Source organism: Haemaphysalis longicornis, unplaced genomic scaffold (genome assembly GCF_048455015.1).
Source record: "Haemaphysalis longicornis isolate Haplotype H1 unplaced genomic scaffold, Haemaphysalis longicornis Haplotype H1 scaffold_7, whole genome shotgun sequence".
NCBI classification, from domain to species: domain Eukaryota; kingdom Metazoa; phylum Arthropoda; class Arachnida; order Ixodida; family Ixodidae; genus Haemaphysalis; species Haemaphysalis longicornis.
Genome location: NW_027526422.1, coordinates 176,677,877 through 176,699,431, shown reverse-complemented (window position 1 = coordinate 176,699,431; position 21,555 = coordinate 176,677,877). Strand labels below are relative to the sequence as shown.

Here is a 21,555-nt window from a genome sequence, read left to right as displayed (position 1 = left end):
CAGGCTCAGATGACCTAGGCGCGTGTTTTTACAAGGCCTTAAAAGACACACTTAGCGCAGTGTAATGTGAAGTTCACGACGAATCGTATGAAAGCAACAGACTGCCACCATCTTTCACTCTATCTCACTCAGTTCTCATTCCAAAGACTCAAGATGCCATTCAACTTCGGAATGTAACAGCGTACCGTTCAATCAATCTCTCAAATGTTGACTATAAGATATTAATGAAGGTCTTAGCTGCTCGGTTGCAATTAGTAGCGAACGAAATAGTCGGACCCCACCAAACATGTGGCATTAAGGGTAGTTCTATTGCGACCAAACCCACGTGGCTCGTAGCATCCTGGAATGCTCTGACAGCCTTGAGCAAGGAGTAGCAATGGTACAAATATACTTAGAAAAAGCGTTTGAGAAAGTCTCCCACGAACTGCTATTGATGATTCTTCAGCACACAAACGTAGGAAAAAAATTATTACGGATGGTGTACGCATGGCGTACAGCGAGTGTAGTAGAAGTTCGGTGGTCAACATGTCCGTAGGCGCTCCAGTTCAGGTCAGCCGTTCTGTACGCCAGGGGTGCCTGCTGTCCTCACTGCTGTTCTGTATGTTTATTGAAACGTTTTTGTGTAAACATCTTTAAAATAGAAAAATCACCAGGTTTTTATTACTGTCTTGCTACGTTCGTGTGCTCGCTTATGCAGACGACATTGCTTTGTTTTTCTAAGACACGAGTAGCGTCCACGAAAGTATAAGTGCTCTTAAGAGGTTCTGCCTCTACACTGGTAGTTCCGTCCATTGGGATACGTGTACCCGTTTCTGACACGGCAGGTGGTTGTGGAAGCCGCGTACATTCGCAGCTATCAGCTGGGTAGACACACCACCCAGCAAACCACTAACATCTCTGCGACTTCCCAAAAAAATCCGAACGTCTATGTCCCAGCAGTATCTCTATTAGACATCCATACAACTTGCACTATTTTTATAAAAATTTTTGGATGTTGAGATAACGTTGCTTGTGCCTTAATGTCGGACGTTCTTTCAACTATGCTAAAGACGTACTCTCGATGTTGCTGCTGCTTCATTTCTGGACGGTATTTCGACATATTTTGCTGACGTTGCTCAGATGTTGCTGGTATGTCCGTTGTTTACTTGGTACATGCCTATCGCAGTTACATTTATTTTAGCTATATCTGCTATACTTTATTTTCAAACTCTCCGCAGGCGTACTGTTTTGAAGTTATCGGGGGGTTTTGTATGTGTTTTTATGGGTTTTGTACCGAGGGGTCTTGTGCAAGTTTTGTAATCCACCAATATTTCTTTTACGGAAATATAAATGCGAAGGACGTAATAAATAAATTAGACTCAACTTATGCCTGAACAAAATTTAGTGATCATATGAGTTTTTATTCAGTGAAACCACCATTTAACTTGATCGTTCTACCTTCGTAATGAAAATACAAATGCTGACCTGACAAATCGCTGGGGACACTGTTCAGCCACATAAGTCAACAAACAAATTTCCCCAGCTTGTACCGATGGTGAAAGGCTGGAGGAACAGGATAGCTGGCAGGCTCTCCCCCGGTCTCTTTCCTCACCGTACGGACATCTTACCCCGCAACGGCGGAAGAGGCGGCAGTAGCCCTGGCCCGTATCACCAGGCTGCCACCACACCTTATAATCACTTATTCGAAGAGGGCCATTCAAAACTTCATTCGTGGTAGTGTTTCGGATACAGCACTCAAGATTCTCCAAAATCTCCATACTCAACCACTCGACATCGTCTGGACCCCGGTCCCTCTGGGGTGGGAGGCAATGAGGCGGCCCACAAAGAAGCACGAGAACTAAACAGCCGTGCTGCGCTCGCTCCTGCTCTCTAACACAGTGCTCGGTCGGCACGCGATCGTCTGCTCTCGTATCAAGAAGCCACGAAGCGAACTCCCTCGCCCGTCGATCCCTCCTCCACAAGACATCTTCCTCTGAGTTTTCTGCTCCCAACTGTCCCCTCTGTGACTCCCTGGACGCACTTAGCCACGGCATGTGGGCCTGATCTCTAAGCCCATTCCACCGCATGTCCAGCGTCGAGCAGTGGGAGGACGCGCTCGGCTGCTCGCAACCAGGGCGCAGCTACTTCTGGTTAACCAAACCGCCACTGCCGCCGCTACCCTTCGGCCGCCAGTCACCACGCGCTCCTGCTCAACTTGCTTGGAAAATAAAGTAATTTCTCTCTCTCTGTCTCACTCTTAGGCGGAGATCCGGCTGTTGCACCTGACACGGATTTCCTAGCTTGCTCCTGAAAGCTCTCCATGAGTTGCCGGCCGGGATCGTTTCGTCCGTTGGCTTAACCAAAATGCTTGGATTCAAGAATTTGGTACCCTAACAGAGGCTGCCAACGAATATTGTCGAGTGATTCGTTTTGGTCGTATTTGACAAATTTCGGCAGCGATAACTCTTGTTTCTTCCGCACCGATTTTGTAGGCGAGGCCAATTATGCTAATACTGCAAGTGATGTAACCAAAGCTCCCTTATTTAGGCCAAGAAAAGTCATGGGGCTTCATCGTTCCCCTTATGCCAGCTACGGTAGCCGCGAATGAAATTGAATGCGCAGCTAGATTGCTGGCGTTGATAAACTTTGTTCGTTACGCACCGATCTTGCATACAAGCCCATCATGTGTACACTACAAGCGATGTAGCCACAACTCCCGTATTTAACTCACAAAAAGCTATCCCAAACCCCCGAACTCCCAGCTGAAAGCTAGGCTAGCCACGAAGGAATGCGCACTTTCGAACAGAAATAGATTGTAATTTGCTTCAAGGCACCCGATTACCGCTGGTTAAAAAGAAATTGATTGTTTTGTGCGAAAGTAATGACCCCATACCCGGAGATGAACATGGAATCCGGACGATGTCCTGCTTTCGGATGCTTTCTGGAGCGGCGTCGACGCTGATATCTGGCGAATACAGACATCAACGTAGCTCCCGCGTGAGCTCACGTCGCCGTGCATTTTGCCGACGCCGTCAACGCGGGGTGATCTCGACGCGCTATAGCGCGGAAAATACGCTGCAAGTGGTTGCGGTCTCAGAAGAAAACGTAAAATTACGGCGCCCGCAACCCCAGGTCAGCTGTATTTCCACCGTAGACACTCAAATTGCCTTAAATGCCGCAATCTAGATTGTCGGTACAATTACTGTTTTTTTTTAAAAAAACCGACGCTCAAGTTTTTCTTGTATATAATTGGCAACTAATATCTGTATTTACCAATAACTTGGGCATCGATTTCGCAACGCGTTTTTATCAATGTGGGTGTCTTTCAGGAACTACTTTTTCCCTCGGACGAAAATGAGACAGGCAAGTCGCTGCGCGTCGAGTCCGACCGTCTGGCAGGTGTATTAACTGCACTCCGTATCGATGCGCGTGCTATTGTCCTGTGACGGGACGGGTGTGCACGCCTTCAACTTTCGTTATTTTTGGTGATTTGACTACGAAGGAGTTATTTACCGGACGAAGAAATACTGCCAAGTAGTGAAGGTAAGGGAGAACTAGTGAACCTTGTTTTCTTGTGATGTATGTAACGCAGCAGAGTTGCTCTCGAACTTCGGTCCGTGTAAGCGGTTAGCCCTAACGTTTTGAGTGACTAGCTTTGTGCGTTTTGCAGATTTGTCGGTATACCTTTGTACCTGGCTGCTGCGTGTGTAAACAGAATAACTTCTCGCGCAATTTCGAGCCCCATGTTTGGTGAGGTGTTTGTGTCCTGTCCTGTTTTGCTAGCCGAAAAAACAGAACAGCGGAAAAGTACACTGAAAATAACTGATGCCAAATCAGCTGTAATATAAGTGTATGTTCAGCAAGAAAATAGCCCAATTATCCTCCGCAATTAGCATATATAGTACATATAAATTTCCTGACGGGCTTTCAACGGCACAATTTTTGAAGGGCTATTGATTTGTGTACGAGTAGACGGAACTGCGTCTCTGTGATATTCTTCACAAATTGGAACTTAGAGGCCTAATTTAAGCTTTAATTAGCGGAGACTGAAAATGCTGCCAAACTAATATATTGTTTTCAGCGATGTCCTTCCCACAACTCATCTTTATTTCCTACAGTTACAAGTAGACACATTTCTTGCAAGTAAAATAATTCTAAAGCTCGGTGCAACTAGTTATAAATGGTGCCAATGGCGATCTACTGTAGACGCCCCTACTCTCGGAGTGCGCCGCGCTCTCTAATATTGCTGACTATATAAGCGCCTCATGCAATGCGAGGCACGCACTCCAGAAATTTAGAAAATTTTTTTTCTTATTTTTTTCTCGACGCATTTACATCTTACATTTTTAGTGCCTTACCAAACTAGCACGTTGCATGATCGTGCTTTTATGGGTGTAATTGTATAAAAACACGTATGTTGAACTTTCATGCATTCAAAATTTTTTTTTCATATTCTTAGGCATGATTTTTGCTATGTGACTGTCGTCTTTTCTATTACAACACCGCCAACAATGACGTAAGGTCTTTGTAGGAATTCATCTTATTGAATGAACGTGTACCATACAAAAGCGAAAAGCCATTCCACTCGGTGAAAGGGGATATTCACCAGTAAAGCTGATGTCACAGAAGTTTGAACAAAGGCTCGAGGTTAAATTTTTGTCTTGCGTTCTGCATACCGTGAGAACGGATACGCAAACATTTTATTGTCTTGATGGGTGATCCTTTTTTTATTTACTGGGTGAGTTCCCACTTTTCGTCGTAACGCCGGCGCCAACTTCGCCAACTGAACCATGCCCCTTAGGTCGCCATCCACGGCGCACGCACGCCTATCTCAGCGTCCAACCCTACCACTCGCCATGCACCCCGAAAAACAGAGATCTCCAAGAGTGTAGCAATAGCCAGCAGTCGTGAAGAAAGTCGCGGATGTTTGTTGATATGGCCTAGCTCAATGGGCCATCAACCGGGAGTATAGGGTCCCAATTAAATTTGAAATGTTGCGTGCAACCTCTTTGGTACTGGAGGAAGAGGCTGCAATACCTCTATCGTTAGCAACCTGGCGTACTCTAACAATTATCACATAATAGAAAAGGGTCACTGAATATTTTATCTGCGCTGCTATTTTTCTGGCCTCATTCTAAACTCCCCGCAATTATCTCACCGAATCCGCGGTTGCCTGAGGAGGTATTTCCCCAGCTCCCAGCAGATCGTCGTTCTTGGTACATCGCAGTGTCAGGAGAATGTCCGTTATGGTTCCGTTGCATGGTGTGGTGGGTCAATGTTTTGCCTTTGACACGCCCCCGATAATACCCTCTCACCATTCTTGTTCAATGGAGTGGGTGATGATAGCCGTGGTGATGCGTCATAACGTATGTACGGGCAAAATCTTGCCTGAAACCAGGTATAAGTATAATAGATTAATCAAAGAGGAAACATTTAGCCCGTCTGTGTCAACACCACGCAACATAGAACTGGAACTCATATGACCATTTTATGCCACTTTATTCGAAAATACCCAATGGAAATACGCCCGAGTAACTATTCACACGGAATTCTAATTAGGATTCCCGTTTGAGGAAATTGTAGGGAACGAGCGTACGTCTTCTTTATTATGCTGTCGCTTATTAACGTATTTAAGAAGATATCAGAAAATCTACAATTTATTGTGTAATGTCGCGTACAGCACGTCGTCGTCAAATCGCACAAGAAATGGTAAAAACGAACATTTGAGTGCCGTAATGAACAAAGCATTGTTGCACCTTGTTTACACGGACATTTCAAATAAAAAAGCCCTCCTAAAACTTTCTCGCGTTAATTGCTGTAAAACTTGCGCAGCTGTAGGATCAAGACATCCTTTATGGATGGTGTTTACTACGATTGCAACCTTTTCGTTTAAATGAGCAAATTTGTTCGTCTTTTATTCCGAACTTGTAGAAACAGCAACCATTTTACAGAAACAAGAAATTAGCAAGGCGAAACTGGGTGCAACGTTGTATCTAGAGTTGGTGTCACCGTAAAGCGCTTCTAAATACCTGGCGAGTCACAGGGTGGGAGTTTGAACCTCACGAGTATTTTTATTCTTGCTGGTATGAGTTACTGCATGCATGGCAGCATTGATTAAAAGGAGAACAATTGGCTACACACATTTCTAAGGAGCCTTATTTGTCCTACTGTGAGCGTACACTGTTTAATCCGGACAACTCGAAGCTTCAACAGCTTCAGCTCGAATATCGCTCCAGAGCTCCATAAGGGATGACGTCTTTTCAGCTTCGCGAATTCTTAATTCCATTATATGCAGTAGTTCTGGTGTGAAGTAGTCTCTCCACCCGCCCACTATGGCCGCTCGCACGATACCGTATTTGTTTTCGTCGCCACCGTAGCCATCTTTACACTTGTTTTCATTTCTTGAGAACAGCTCTTGGATTTCCTTGTTTGGGTTGTCCTTCAAGTCCATCACGACTACACTTTAAATTGATTCGGGTGATGACTGGACCAGCAAGTTCTCAAGCAGCTCTTTTTTGCTCTCCAAGTCCTTGCCATACTCCTCGCCCAAAAAGTACGCTAATCTTAGAACGACATTTCGTTTGTTCTTTTGGAGTTCTTCGTAGGTAACGAAAAACACGTTCGGTCTGTCTTTCAGTGCGTAGCCAGATGCCACGTGTGCGAAGTAGTCACCGTATCCGAAGTTTCCATCCACAAAGGCGTGGACGAATTCCTCAAAGGTTGCATCCTGATATTCGTAGGAGCTAAGGTTTGTAGCCATATGGAAGAAAGAGACGCACACGTCCCAGGGATTACGAGCCACGTACACGTACTTGGCTTCTTCCGTCATCGTCTCGGTGCTCAATGGCAGGTGCGAGAAGAACGTTCTCATAGGTAGAGTTGGTGTCCAGTCCTGGCACCTTGAATACTCCAACAAGCGCATGTTGTCGGCGAATTCCTTGTAAGATGGGATCGGTTCGCCTTTCTTGAGGATCAGCTGAACGATGAACTGTACCCAGTGTGTTCCACTCTTCGGGAACGCGGACTCCAAGACATCTCCAGCTCTGGCTCTGAACTTAAGATTTTCTCGCAAGATATCCGGGTCAAGCCGTATGCATCTGGGGACGCCGTCGATTACCTGATGCTTTGGTTTCCTTCGCTCCATCGCAGAGGATGCGTGCCTGAAAGTAGATGATATTGTGTTGCCATAGGATTTGACAATTGATCAGTATGATCAGTTGATTAAACTTTTGTTACCTGTCATTAAGTTGTGAGAAAGACAACCTTATTGTTTTGCTCGAGTGGAGAGAAAGGTTTCAAGACAAACATTGTTTGTATTTAGATAAACTGCACTTTTAGTATAGTAAGAATCGAAATTAGCCCGCAGTTAACACAAAAATATTTGGTCAAGGCCTTTCAGCCCTTATTTATTAATGAGCAAATAGTCAGAACATCTGGTAAATAAAGATTTTATACCGAGCATAAATATCATTTTTGCGTGCTTTCCTAGACGTTATGACAATGAACCTACAAAAAAGTAATTAGGTTCGTAATGCGCGTATTTATAGATTTACGAGCTTAGGAATAAAACTATGACCTCCGTTTTTTTACCCTAAACGCCGGACCAGTTTTCACTGGAGCTTGTTCTTCCTCGTGGCTTCCTGTTCTGTTAAAACGCAACAGCGGCGAACAGTGAGCGTCGGCTGGACTGCTCTTTCCCCTACATTTTTACCTCTCTCTCCCCGGGGCATCTGACCTCCTTACCTCAATAACGCAATTATATCTTTCTCTCTCTTTTGCTATAGGCGTCATTGAAGAACAATTCCCCAGAAAACTGGCGGTTTCGCTTTCGTTCCCTATTCGCTAGAGGAGCTTTTATGGGCTGGCGCCAGTTGACACCACCAGGGCCGAAAGGGCTAGGAGCCGCTCTCAATTGGAATTGATTGTAGAGCCGTCAATCAATGACAAACCGATGGTTTAATTTTGTCCTTTAGAACTCTTCAATAAACATTGTGATTTGCATGTGGTAAAAACTCACGTGCAGGAAAATTGATTTATTGTGGACTAGCGGTAGTACCCGGCGATGACCGGGTGGGCCATTATATTAATGTGTATAACTCTGCTCATTTATTTGTTAGTTGTCATAATTGGCTAGTTCATCGTGAAGTGGTACAGACTCAGGAACTCCTGCTTGGTGTCTATACATGGCCTCCAACCACAGGCGCGTCGTGGTAATGCGAAACGTCTGGAACGCGTATTTTACTGCAACTCTCGTAAACAAATTGCACCAAGATGGTGTGCTCAAGCGAATGAGTGAGTGAGTGAAAAACGTTTTATTGAGCCGGTTAACTGGGTGGGGTCCCTAATCCAGAAAGCCATGCAATGAGCGGGCAGCCTTCGCTCTGGAGGGAAAAGTGTCTCGACGTCCAGATCACTGCTTGGCACCAGGTTCTCCCACAGGTCATGGCTAGGAAGGGTGGATGGAAGAGGGTGGGGGTTGGGGTTTTGCTTGCACTCTAACAGGGTATGAGGACGCGTGCCGGGTTGTAAGTAGAACTTGAATTCGGCAAAAGATTGCGCTGGGAACATACGAAGAAGGCCGACAGCGGGAGTGAAGGTATTCCTACCCTTGAGAAGGGCTTACTCAGCAGGTATGAACGATGCTCATCGCTCACAGTTTTATGATAAGTAAGGCTTAGGTTTGGGCGCTTTGCGGGATCAACCACGCCACTCGCTTCGTCCCCTGTCGCGACAACGTAGTGTACGAGATCCCCCTCAGGTGCGGTGCAGTGTACGTTGGACAAAGGGGGAGATATCTCAACGACCGCCTGACGGAGCACGCGTATGCGTTACGCGTCGGCACCGGGAGCCACCTGGTTTCCCACTGCAAGAACTGCAAAAAGTGTGGGTGAAAACCACCTCTCTTTGAGAACACCAAGGTTCTTAATCACTACTTGGGAGCGCGCAGGCGCGAAATTTTTGAAGCTTACATGATAGCGAAAAGAGGCGACAAGTGCGTGAGTCAGCCCTCAGTTAGTTTGCTACAGAAGGAGCGTGACTACTTAGACGGGGCAAGTCAGAGATAACAGCATCAAAATATTCCCCTCAGTGCTGCGTGCATTGTTAATTTTTCACTGGTTTTTTGTACTGTCCTTTTCCTTTTCTCTTTTTCTCTTTTTTTGATTGATTCCAAAGGTGTGACGTCGTCTGTGTTTTCGTATATATTGCAGAACGTAATAAAATACGCCGATCTGCTAGTCAGCGCTTGTACTGTCTTTTTTACGTTCTGTCGTACGCGTCCTTGCGCTGTTTTTTCTAATTATGATAAGTAACCTGGGCTACCCATGGGAGGCGCGCGGTTGCAAGAAATCCCAGGAGATGGCGAGCACTATGCCTTTGCGCTTTTTACCGGCACGTCTTCTCTTTTAGATTTATTATAAATGGCAGGGCTTCTCCAGGAGGCGTGTGGTGGCAGAAAGTGCCAACAGATGGCGAGCGCATTGCGAACGCGGAAAAATTCAAGTGAATATCACATGCAGAGGGCGGTAAATTTAAAATCCTCGCTTGCCTTTCTATCCACATGTTAGGACAAAATCCTGAAATCGATTTTTGCGCAATTGGATGGGCAGCATTTCCAAGCAAAACCGAATTGGACATATTAGCGGGCTGTGTACTTGTTGAGCAATGTGTAGAAACATCCCTTTTTCCCAAAAACCAGATTGTCCCTCTTAGTTGGGCGCCATAGTCAAATGTTGTATAACAGTGTTTACATACTTGAGTAAGTTATTTATATCTACAGAAACCAGTTTATTATCTCAAATGACCTGCGATAATAAAATTATTATCTGAAAAACGATTTCACCACTTTTCTCTTTCTCGGTGGTGTAATACTTAAAATCATCGTCATCATCATCATCATCAACAGCCTATTTGAGTCCACTGCAGGATGAAGGCCTCCCCCATTGACCTCCACCCATTTCTGTCCTGTGCTGCCCGTGTCCATTCCTTGCCTCTGAATTTTCTTTTTTCATCTCCCCATCGAGTTAATGGCCTTCCTCTTCTTCTAGTCCCGTCTCGCGCTGGACATTCTGTTGTCCTTGCGGTCCACCTATTGTCCGTTCATCGTACTATATGACCAGCTCAAGTCCATTTCTTTTTCTTAACCTGGACTATGACATCATCTATTAGAGTTTGCTCCCTAATCCAGGTAGCTCGTTTTCTGTCCCTAAGCGGTACTCCTAACATTATTCTCTTCACTGCACGTTGAGCGGACATCAGCTTGCTTTCTAATTGTTTAGTAAGTCGCCAAGTTTCCGCTCCGTATGTCATCACTGGCAGGACGCATTGGTTTAATACCTTTCTTTTTACGGATAGAGGCATCTTACTTTTCATTATTTCCGAGTGCTTGGCGAATGCAGCCCATCCCAGTCCTATTCTGCGCCTGACTTCGTTTTCGTGGTTGGGCTCCGCACTGACCATCTGGCCAAGGTAGTCATATTCTTGTACTTGTTCCAGTGTTTCGTCTCCTAGTATAACAAAGGCGCGTTCAGCATGTTTATTTATCATCACTTTAGTTTTATTCATGTTTATCTTTAGCCCCACAGCGAACCTCTGTGATTTTAGTTCCTCAATCATGTTTTGGAGTTGCTCTGCTGATCCACTGGGCAAGACTATGTCATCTGCAATCCTTAAATGGCTCAAGTATTCCCCGTTTATCCGTAAGCCTAAGTTTTCCCAGTCAAGCCGCCTGAATACACTGTCCAGACATGCTGTGAACAATTTTGGTGAGCTGGTATCTCTTTGTCATACTCCCCTTCGGATCGGGAATTTATCACTTTGCTTGTGAAGTGTAATTCTGCCGGTGCATTCCTCATATATGTCGTCTAGGAGTCGTGCGTAGGTCTTCTCTATTCCTTGTCCTTTAAGGCGTCCATCAATGCGGCGGTGCTTACTGAATCGAACGCTTTTTCATTGTCTATAAATATCATGTAAAGTGGTTTATTATACTCTGCGCATTTTTCTATCACTTGGTTAATGACATGGTTGTGATCCATTGTGGAGTATCCTTTTCTGTTCCCTGGGTTGTTTGAAGTCTAGGCTGGCGGTCATGCGGCTAAGTATTATCTGGGCAAATAGCTTGTATACAACCGACAGAAGGCTGATGGGTCTGTAGTTCTTAAGATCTTTGTTATCTCCCTTGTCATGAATTACATGTATGTTGGCATTTTCCCAGGCTTTTGGTACTTTTAGAGTCCTTAAACATACTGAGAATAGTTCAGCAAGCTTTTCTATAATTATATCTCCACCCTCTTTTAAAAGGTCTATGGTTATGCCATCGTCACCTGCAGCTTCCCCTTTTTTCATGCCCTTAAGTGCCTTTCCTACTTCCTCTTCTGTTACTGCTGGAACATCGCAAGCAACGCTTGTAGGCGCGGTACTTTGTCTCGCTCCAGCGTCGCTGCCGTATGGCCTGGTGTAGAACCGTTCTGCGATTTTTATTTTCTCTTCCATATTGTGCGTAACGCTGCCCTGTTCATCTCTAAGTGCGTACATTCTATCTCTGCCAATAGCCAGCTTCCTCCTTGTTCCCTTCAGCACTTCCTCCTCTTTCTATAGTTTCCTCGATGGCCGCCATGTTGTACGCACGAAAGTCATTTGTTTTACTTTTGTTTATTAATTTTGATAGCTCCGCTTGTTCAGTTTGATCCACCGTACTCGACAATATCATCTTCTGGCGCTGCGAAATAAGTTCCTTTGTTTGCCTAGTTAGTTTTCCGGTTTGCGTCCTACATGCTGCTTCTCAGTAGCCGCTGCTGACTCCGTGATTGCTGTTGTTGGGTTATCATTTAGAGTGTCCACACTGTCCTCATTTTGACCGTCCACAAGTGCGAACCTGCTCTGAACGAGTATTTTAAAAATACCCGCTTGCCTTTTTATCCGCATGTTAGGACAAAATCCTGAAATCGATTATTGCGCAATTGCATGGGGTGCATTTGGAAGAAAAACCGAATTGGATATATTAGTGGGCTGTGTCATAATTCAGGAATGTGTGGAAACATCTCGTTTTCCCGAAACCCCGATTGTCCCTATTAGGTGGGCGCCATAGTCAAATGTTTTACAACAGAGTTTGCATACTTGAGTAAGTTATTTATATCCACAGAAACCAGTTTAATATCTCCAATGGCCTGGGATAAAAAAATAATATCGAAAAAACGATTTCACCGCTTTCCCTTCTATCGATTGTGTAATATTTAAAATGTTCAGCAATATTGAGCTGCAACACCGTAATCACAACGTGCTTATGAAATATCAAGCCGTAAGAACCAGCAGTCTGGCTAGGGGTTGACATCACCTGTTAGGCATTTTCGGCTTGTCAGGCGTCTCATTTCCTAAACAAATTTGGCCTTTTTACCGGCGTTGCTCGGCGACATCCTTTAAATTGGTTGTCCGCATATGTAAGAGTAACATATGTTGGCAAAAACCAATTGGATAAATGAATCAGTGAAAGATTTATTGGAGAATCTTTAGGAACACCCATTTTATTTGGAATGCCTATCACCCCGATGGTGTTGGTTAGGGAGAAATCCTAGAAACTTTTTTTAGATAGTCTTAAAGGTATATATATCATAAGAAAAGACATCGATATGTGAACGGGTGAGCGACATAATCACAAATTTACGAAAGCACAATTTTGCCCCTTTGCTCTCATAGGAGTGCAATTTCCGAAAATTCCGCCTTAGTGAGCCCCCTCGCTATAACGAAAATGTATTCGCGTAATTTCAATTCTCCGGAGCTACCAGCTTTGGCTGGGCGTTGATGAGTCAGTCAGTCAATCAGTCAGTCGGTGGGTCACTTCATTTTGTAGGTATAGATTTGTTTTGGTGAATATACAGAAAGCTCGAAGATTTGGGCGGGCGCTCACTAAACACACCATTGTCCAGCTTACTAAAATACAAAGAAAGTGCGCGATTCCGGGAAAAGTCTACTAATGCGCAGCCTTGTTACGCCCCTCGTCGTCATTCGGATTCTTAATGCCAAATTTTGCTGACTAGCCAATTACGCCGTTATTTTATTGTTTTAACCACTTCGTTGTGTATTTTTGCAATGATGCAAGCTTACGGCATTAGAGAGATAACTGTTTTATATTGCCAGTGGTGTGTCCCGCTCCCTTTCCGGGCATTTTTATTTTTGTAGAGCTTTCTGACTAGGCGCATTGGCTTCAAATGCTATTTTGTTACAACCTCTTTCCATACATTCTTTCTGTAGTTTTATAAATATATATATATATATATATATTGTAAGCACTGGTTAGTGCCCCGACACCAGAGGAATGTGCGTCCGGACAATCCCCCGGTAGTTGTACACAAACGGTATGTGCGAAGTACTAGCAGAAGGGTATGCGCCAGTGGACTCGTACTCCGGAGGCCTGTCTTCCACCTGCAATCATGCTTCATCATCGTCATCAGTTGTCTATCATCATCAACGCCCGTCTTGGTTGTTCTCTGGGGCTCGCTCTCTGCGACGTAGGACAAGGCTCGCCTAATAAAGACGTTCCCCAAGACTACTGGTGCGCGCCTTACAATATATATATCTTGCTTTTTCAAAACTCCACCAGACCAATTAATTACGTTTGTGCTATTACAATCATTACATGCGTTCGTTACTCCAATTATTCATTTTCTTCAAAATGCACTGAGTAACGCGGTTTATCCGTTTTCGCGACTGTTACTTTGTTTCCGTTGTCCTTTTCGGGAACTTTTAATTGCGTCGTCGTTTGGGGAGGAGGCAGGGGGTTGAAAGACGCAGATGTGGTATTTACGGAGTTCATTTTTATACGATTAATTCAATTTAAACTTTTTCATTTTTATAAAATTTTCTCCACCTGTTACGTCCATTTACGCATTGATGACAATTAAAAGTGTTGGCTCCGCCAGTTGTACATTTGTGCGGCAATGCCATGCGTTCCATGGTTGCCGTCGCTCTTTCTTGTGCACTTTTATTTTTGTATTTGTTTTTGTTTTAAATTTTAAGATGTGTGTGTTTATATTATTTGTTCCCTTTTACAATTTGTACTGTTCTTTATATGTATTGTTTTTCAAAACAATGTTTGACAAATCATCTGAATTTAGCCGATTGAGTGTGTCAATTTAACCTCTGAATTATGCTGTGGGTATGTGGATGACTGTATTGTCCAAAATTTCATACGATGTATTATTCTTGTACAATGTCCAAACTAATTTGTCTATTAAGTGTTTTTCGTACTAATCAGGTACATTTATTCAGAAATGTATATTGTGACGCTGCTTTAAAACAGTGTTTGATATCTTCATCGGAGATCCCCCGGACAGTTCATTGGAACTTCGGCACCTCCTCCTGTTTTGAGTTTGAATAATAAACAATAAACAATAAACAGACAATTTCAAGCAAAAAAATTCGGGCAATGTATTTGTGTGCAAATGCAGGGTTTTGCACGGATGGGGATGAGAGAGGTGGGGCATGATGCTCTCCAGATAATGCTATCCGTTAAAAGGGGAAGCCGTGCGATCGTGCGTATGGGATAGTCGCCTTCTTTTAAAGGCAGCACTGCAGCAGCGGAAATACCTGTGAAAGCCCACGAATACTTCACTGTGTCCGACGTGTGTTCTAGAACTGTTGCTAGCTTCCAGCATCACAGGAACCGCGCTAGATACTAGAAAGTAGAAGGAAGGAATACTGACAGTCCCACTGCAGCGGATGCTTTATTTGGTTGGCTCATTTGCCGCAGACACACGAGTGCAAATCCTCGTGTACAACCAAAGTGTGGAGTCGTGTCGGGATGTCGCGATGCCATGGTGCGTTTTCTCGTGCATGGTTGTGCATCGTCAATAATGGCCGGCGTTGTTGAAGACCCATACGGGCCCGAAATTTACTGAAACACATTGTTCGTCATTGGACGCGAGCTACTGTGGATGCACGCCTTGGAAGATTGCCTATGTTGCCATGAGACAGAGCTGCATAATTGGCATGGTCAGGGAGTATTTAGGACCTTAGTTTCTTCCATATGCAAATAATTGCATTGGTTTTATCAAAATTCTACTGTTTATAACCTGACGTTGATAGCGCTGCTAGTTTTAAACACTTTTTGGCATACCCTTTACTAATGTTGTAGTTCATTGCGTTGGTTCCCCTGCGTTTATGTCTAATAAGTACTGTACCTTGCCTCGAGTTATAAGAATCTTTCTTCGTTTCGTTTTGGATTCAAGCATGTTTTTATATCCGCTGCTGTCGGTGGAGGACACGGTTCAGGCAGCCACCGGCTCGACAATGGTGATTTGTGTATTTGCTGGGTTTGTTTCTCTGGCGGGCGCTCTTAACGGCACACACCCTTGATACTAGTGATCGGCAGCCTTGACGGGCCGTTCTTCACGGCGGACAACTCCGACAAGGTGACTTATGGCCTTCGCGACAAGACGTCGGAGGCCAGTGTTCATGCATAAGTAGATAAAAAGTTCCGGTTTCATTACTTGTCTTTTTCTTTGACACGCATACTTAGTAGATAAAAGGCTCGTGTTTCTAGTTGCATTGCGAATCTAGAAAAACAAGCACGTTTGGGAATCTTTTTGTTCTGGAACGAACTGTGAACGTCGTCGGCTAAAGTCACAGTCGACGAATAATCCAAGAGCGAGACAGCACGGAAGAGTTAATTACAGAAAGAAACACATTTAAGATGTGTGTATATATATATATATATATATATATATAGGGAGATAGAAAGAAAGTGTGTGTGAATGAGAGAGAGGCAGACATAGAGCGATTAAATGGAACAAAAGGTCAAAACAGGCCACAAAGACCTGGAGAGGTGTAGAGCACGGAATGAATAACGAGTCTTAAAGAGCCACTCCTCATTAGCCGATCGAGGAACGACAGAGTGAATTGGCGGTGCGATGTTTGAGTGACGCCCCCTGGCTGTGACGTTGGCTAAGATACTCTCGCCGCTACCTTCTGTTACAATCTCCTTGTAAGGGGCAGCGGAGTCGTGCTAGAAATCACTCGCTATGTAGCTGTAGTGAATAAAAAGCGTATTTCCAGTAATTCGGTAATTTTACCATCTTCTCACATATCTGAATAATTTCAAGTTGCATCCGCACAAGTCCGCCACCCAGATCAACTTTCTTCAGAGCATCGCTAGATGATCGTGCGTGGCTGGTCCTTTCTAGCTTATTTGCGAGGTTCAGTCATCAGAGCTCCGCTATAAGTATTCAAAATGAGTAGGCTTCTCTAAAGTATTTTGGAGATGCTCTTATCAAGACTGACCACTCTAATGCTACGCAGCAAGCAGCAAGCCCCCGCACGCACATCGCACAGTAGCAAAAGAAATGGCTGTCTTCTATTCCTTTCATTGTTGTTGACTTGTATCGGGTGAAGGTTTTTTTCTGTACCCAACGTATTAATGTTTCTTCGCCGTCATAAACGTCGTATTAGGATGTTTGGAGATGTTTGGAGATGTTTGGAAGGCTCTCAAAGTTCGTGCGGATATTTTCTTCAGGCTGTGAGGTATACAGTACCTTCTTCACAAATTGGCTTTCGTTAAGGCTACGTGCAAGAAGGCACCTATCCGCGGCGTGCTTTGTTTATTATTCACGGACAAATGCAATGAGAAGGTATGTTTTCCACCGCTAAAAGACGCAGACAACCTTGTCTAGAGTACTCAAAAGCGGCCTTTGTTCCCTGATTTTCTGTCGTAACCACCGTTATCACAGCGAACTGACTCTGAACCCGGTCAGCTACGACCTGAATACCGTGTTGAAGACTTGATATGCTCGCTAAAAAATGCAATAAATAGCATACGTTCCCGTTTCAAGTATGACAACAAGCAAAACTGAGGAATATTTTCACGCAGCTAACATATCTGGCCAACTCGAGATGGCGTTCTATGCATTGAAAAAAATCACTTCACTCTCTTGTCCTGCACCAAGGACCCCGCCGACTAACCAGCTCGATTTTACTGTTTAATTAAATTTCCACGTCCTCCTACTATTGCTCCCTTTGAGCGCAGTTTTACTATAACGCGTATCTGAATATTCGGAAGACACGTCTGTGGGAAATGCACCGAAGTATCCCCCCAGGTTTGAAGAAACATTGTGTTACTGTATTTCTACAGTAAACGTGACTCTTTTTCCTCAATAAGCCGCCATACCGGTTAGAAGACTGGTATAAAACCAGCAGTCCACATACACACAGTAGGTGATTTACAATTCAACCTACATTGTTTTGCTGCCCATAGCGCATGTCGGCATACTTTCACGCCATGAAAACCTAAAGTGAGGTGATACAATACTTTCGAGCGTTCGGCAAGGTTGCAAAAGCGTATATATACCATTACCGGAATTGTAATGCCTTCTGGCAAAGCCGACGGCCTCGAAGGCGTGTAATTTGTTTTCGCCTTGCATTTATCGCTTTGCTCGGTTATTAGCAGATGGCTGTTCAATTTGTTCGAACGATTGCTGAATACAGAAGCTGACGCACAGCTCCTACTTTTCTTACTCCGCACAAGACCGGCTTCACAAGTAATGGGGTGACGTCGGCAATATTTCTTCCGGAGCGGTATCAAAAACTATAATAAAATTCACTCCTTGAGATGGTGTGTGCAATTTTAAGTCTTTCATTAGCATAAAATGTTCGCACACGCGAAATGTGGTGTCGACAAGCATCCAAAGCCAGCCGAGCGCAAAGAGAGAGAGACAAGACTTTATTCAAACAAGGGTTAGCGCAGCGAAAGCAAACGACAAAGCCGACGGAAGGGTCCCGCCCACACGCCCGCCGGGGTGAGCACGGGGAACGCTGGGTAATAGAGCCCTGTGGCCGCACCATCTACAGCTCCGTGAATGAAAAGCGCCCTCCGCCTCCCCAACCGTGTTGGGAGTTTTTTATCCCGCACGCTACGAAAGAACCGTGGGATGGTAGATGTAGAAAGCTTTGCTCTAAAAACGTAGCAGTAAAATGTTTTTATCATTGTTGCAAGACTTTCGCCTTTAAAGCACACACACAGAAATGACCCGAGATTTTTTTCTCACTGACCAAAAGAGTTCTATATAACATGTCGCAGATGTTTATAATGTCCAAACTATTCTTCTAGTAATAGCCCAATGGAAGTCTAGAAAACCTTTGCAGCTAATATATTACTTAAACTGTGGTGTCATCATTCTGAGTGACGGAAAATTAACAAAACAAAATACTATTTCCCCCCAAGACTGGTGCAATATTTCAGGTAAGATGACCGGAGAACCATAAGCTTGTTTTTTGTGAAGCTAGGAAAGCTCCACGGTACATGGGCAACGGTGCGTCAACATTTACCGACCTGGATGTTTGGCGCGGCGGGAAAGACAGATAGCAAGAAGATAAAAATTCGGGAAAAGAGCGGGAGAAATTTCGCATTAAAAATTTACGTTACATACTTTATCTTCTTTTGTTCACAGATTTCCTGCTTGTATGTGGTGAAGACGTCTTTCTTTGTACTGGCGAGCGACTACTTACATTGTAGGCACGAATAAGCCACAGTAGCGCAGATAACATGTTCCAGTGACACGTAGGAAGCGCGAAAACAGTGCTAAATCAATCAACCCAACTTGCCAACTTATTTGGGGAGACGCATCTTAGGGGCTCGGGTTGTAGGCGTCTCATGTCGTCATCATCGTAACCGTCGTCTCATGTAGTCGCGGTACTAAAAGACCTAAGCACTCGGTTTCGCCTCGCGCTGGAATGTAACGCGTATAAGGAGCACCAGGACACTCGTTTACGCTTCCCGCTGGAAACCTTCGTGGTTCAAAGACACGAGACTTTTACAGCAATGCTGTACACCTCTACCCCACAATGGTTTCATCTCCGCTGGCAAGAAGGCGAAGGCAACAAGAATACACTTAAGAACTGCATGCTTCGCCCCTCCCCAGGGTTCATATTAGTAGCGACGGCCGGAGAGTTTCTTGTTCGAAACAGGTATACAGTAACAACACCTAACAAAGATGATTTATTACACAGTGGAAAGGTATATCTCAGTAAAAAAAGTAAAAATACAAGTGTTGGCTGCACCTTTGACGACACCTTCTAAGTATAGCCCGTGTTTCCGGAGAAACCCAAACAAATTTGAAAAACAGTTGCGGGTAACACATTTGCCTGTCCGGACTTGCGGTAAACGCAAATTTTAGAGACCACGGAATAGAATAACGTTGTGTTCGAAGTTAGCACTTGGTACTCATCGATATCTTATTGAGACCGCTGGAAGTTCCCCCTGATTGCGATTGGTCCGAACAGCTAGCGGTCCGAGCAGGGGCTTCAGCTGCTTATTTTAAGCTGCCTTTACTGTAGACATGTAGCTGTTTTTCTTTCACACTGAGGACAAGGTCCAGCCCACGACTGATTTCTCAAAGTACCCAAACTAAGAAATCCCGAACTTTGGTTTATACATGCCATTTTAGAGAATTCTCACTGTCCAATGATTACTCGCTATTGGCTGGGGTTTTAGGGGCGAACCCCCTTAGGGGCTCGAACTTTCGGCGTCTCATGTGGTCGTTGTCGTAATCGTCGTCTCATGTAGTCACGGTGTTAAACACCGGGACACTCGTTTATGCCTTGCGCTAGAACGTTTCGTGCTTGAAGAAGAGGAGAATCTTGCAGCAAAGCTGCATACCTCCACCCCTCAACAGTTTCGTCTCCGGGGAGAAAAACGACAAGGCGCCAAGAATACACTTATTTAGTGCATCCTTCGCCCCTCCCCAGGTTTCACGTTATTGGAGATGGTCCGGGGATTTTCACATTCCCTGCCGTGTTTTGCCATGCGATATGTTCCATAAATTTATTTCGAGTTTATTTCAACGCCCGTGATTTGAAGAAGTAGTACACAAAAGAGGGGGATATGAAACGCAGAGATAGTGAGCAACGTAAGCACAAACTTCAGTAGCTCCTTGAAATATGCATTGTTTTGCAGCAGTTGTGCTACTCCGGTATATTTAAACTACGACCGCCACTATGAGTGCAATCTCTCAAGCTGTCTTTACTCATTGTCTGTTTTTTAGGGAAACGTTGAAACGGCGTTCTGAATGTTGGGAATAATCAATCGAAGAACCAGCGCTTCCATTAGATACAGAAACCACTCAAACTATGCTTACCTATATTACATCAGGCTGTAAAGACGCAGTAGCCGCACAATTACATGCTCTGCATTCAAGTATTTCTCCTTGGGTGTACGTGTGGTTTTGCAATGAATCCTTTCAGTAAGTTAAAAGCCATTCGAGGGTCTGTACGTGTTCTTGCAGAAGTTCATAAGCGCAAAATTAAACTGGGAATTCTCGAGATGTAATAGTGACGAGACATAAAAGCTGATCAGCTTCGATTTTTGGTTAACATGATCGCTTGCGGCTTTGCGAACTAAAACCACGGCTAAATTGTATATTCTACAACCACCAACCCCGTCCTAATTTTACAAAAAATAAACTCCAAAAACGCGGTGCCGCACTCATAAGAAAACGGTGTCATGGCAATAAATATGAAAATATTTTTACGCATGCTCGAATTCTTAGGTACGTAGTGCATATTTTGTTTATCCTCTCACGAGATTTCTTTCCCTGTTATCGCTAACTTACAGCGAATATCAGGCTTTTATTCCAGACAGTGACTCCTCAAAATACTATTCCGCTAAATGAGAAAGGGTAAATGTCATAATCACGACCAAGAACGCTAAAGGGTTTCCTTTATAAACTATGTGCGACGCTGTGGGTCGCACTAACTTTACAAATACACGTTTTCTGGTATCTAACTCCACAAACTCCATAACGTGCGCGTTATTGCTCTCTCAACACGACAAACAAAAAACCTTTCAATGTAAGTATGAATACTAAAAAAACTGACAAAATATTCACCTTACCTCACGCTTGCTTGTGCCCTCGCTTGTCGTCGTTTTGTTGCAGACGTAGATTTATTTCATGAATCCGTTTAAACTCGTCCAGCTTTCACATCAGCCACTTTTTGGGTTCTAAACCTGATAAGCCGCGTGAGGTCTGAATAAAGGTGTATACACAAGATACTCTTTGGCATTGAGCTGGTGCGCTGTTCTTGCAGGCACGGCGCGTAGTGAACAAGAAGTGCAGGCTCTTCTTCCTACATATGGAAATGATCAGCAAAGTTTTCGCGAATCGCGCAAGCAAGCACGCAACCTTAGTGCTCTATAAAACGTTTCTCCGCATCTGTCCAGCGGGCACAGAGACTGGGGCACACGTAATGCGGCACTTTCGCGAGAAGCATTCTTGACGCTGGAATTTAGCAGAAAAACTTCAGCCCACAACAGCAACGCACACAACGCCTTATCCGGACGTAGCCGTTCTACCAAAGGCTATTGTTCTTTCCGCGAAAACCGAACCAAGGCCTGAGCTTTCTGATTGTATGAAAGCTTTGACAAACAACACAATGCCTCATGATTGCTGCGATTATCGAGGACACAACGCAGGCTCATCGAAGCAGCAGACCGTGTTCAGGTACCTGTAACGCGAACAAAGTTCGTAAAGCCAGAAGAAGAAAAAATGGCCGCGTATCTCTTCGTCTCGTTGCAAATGTCGACGAAACACGATA

General features: G+C 44.4%; 1 protein-coding gene across 1 annotated transcript; it reads right to left on the bottom strand.

The window, feature by feature from the left end:
* Positions 1-5,567: 5,567 nt before the first annotated feature.
* LOC144145573 (amine sulfotransferase-like) lies at positions 5,568-21,227 on the bottom strand. Its single transcript, XM_077677223.1, has 2 exons — positions 20,855-21,227; positions 5,568-7,139 (listed from the first exon to the last, which is right to left on the bottom strand). The coding sequence occupies exon 2, from the start codon at positions 7,121-7,123 to the stop codon at positions 6,443-6,445; it is 681 nt and encodes a 226-aa protein (XP_077533349.1). The 5' UTR covers positions 7,124-7,139; positions 20,855-21,227; the 3' UTR covers positions 5,568-6,442.
* Positions 21,228-21,555: the final 328 nt, after the last annotated feature.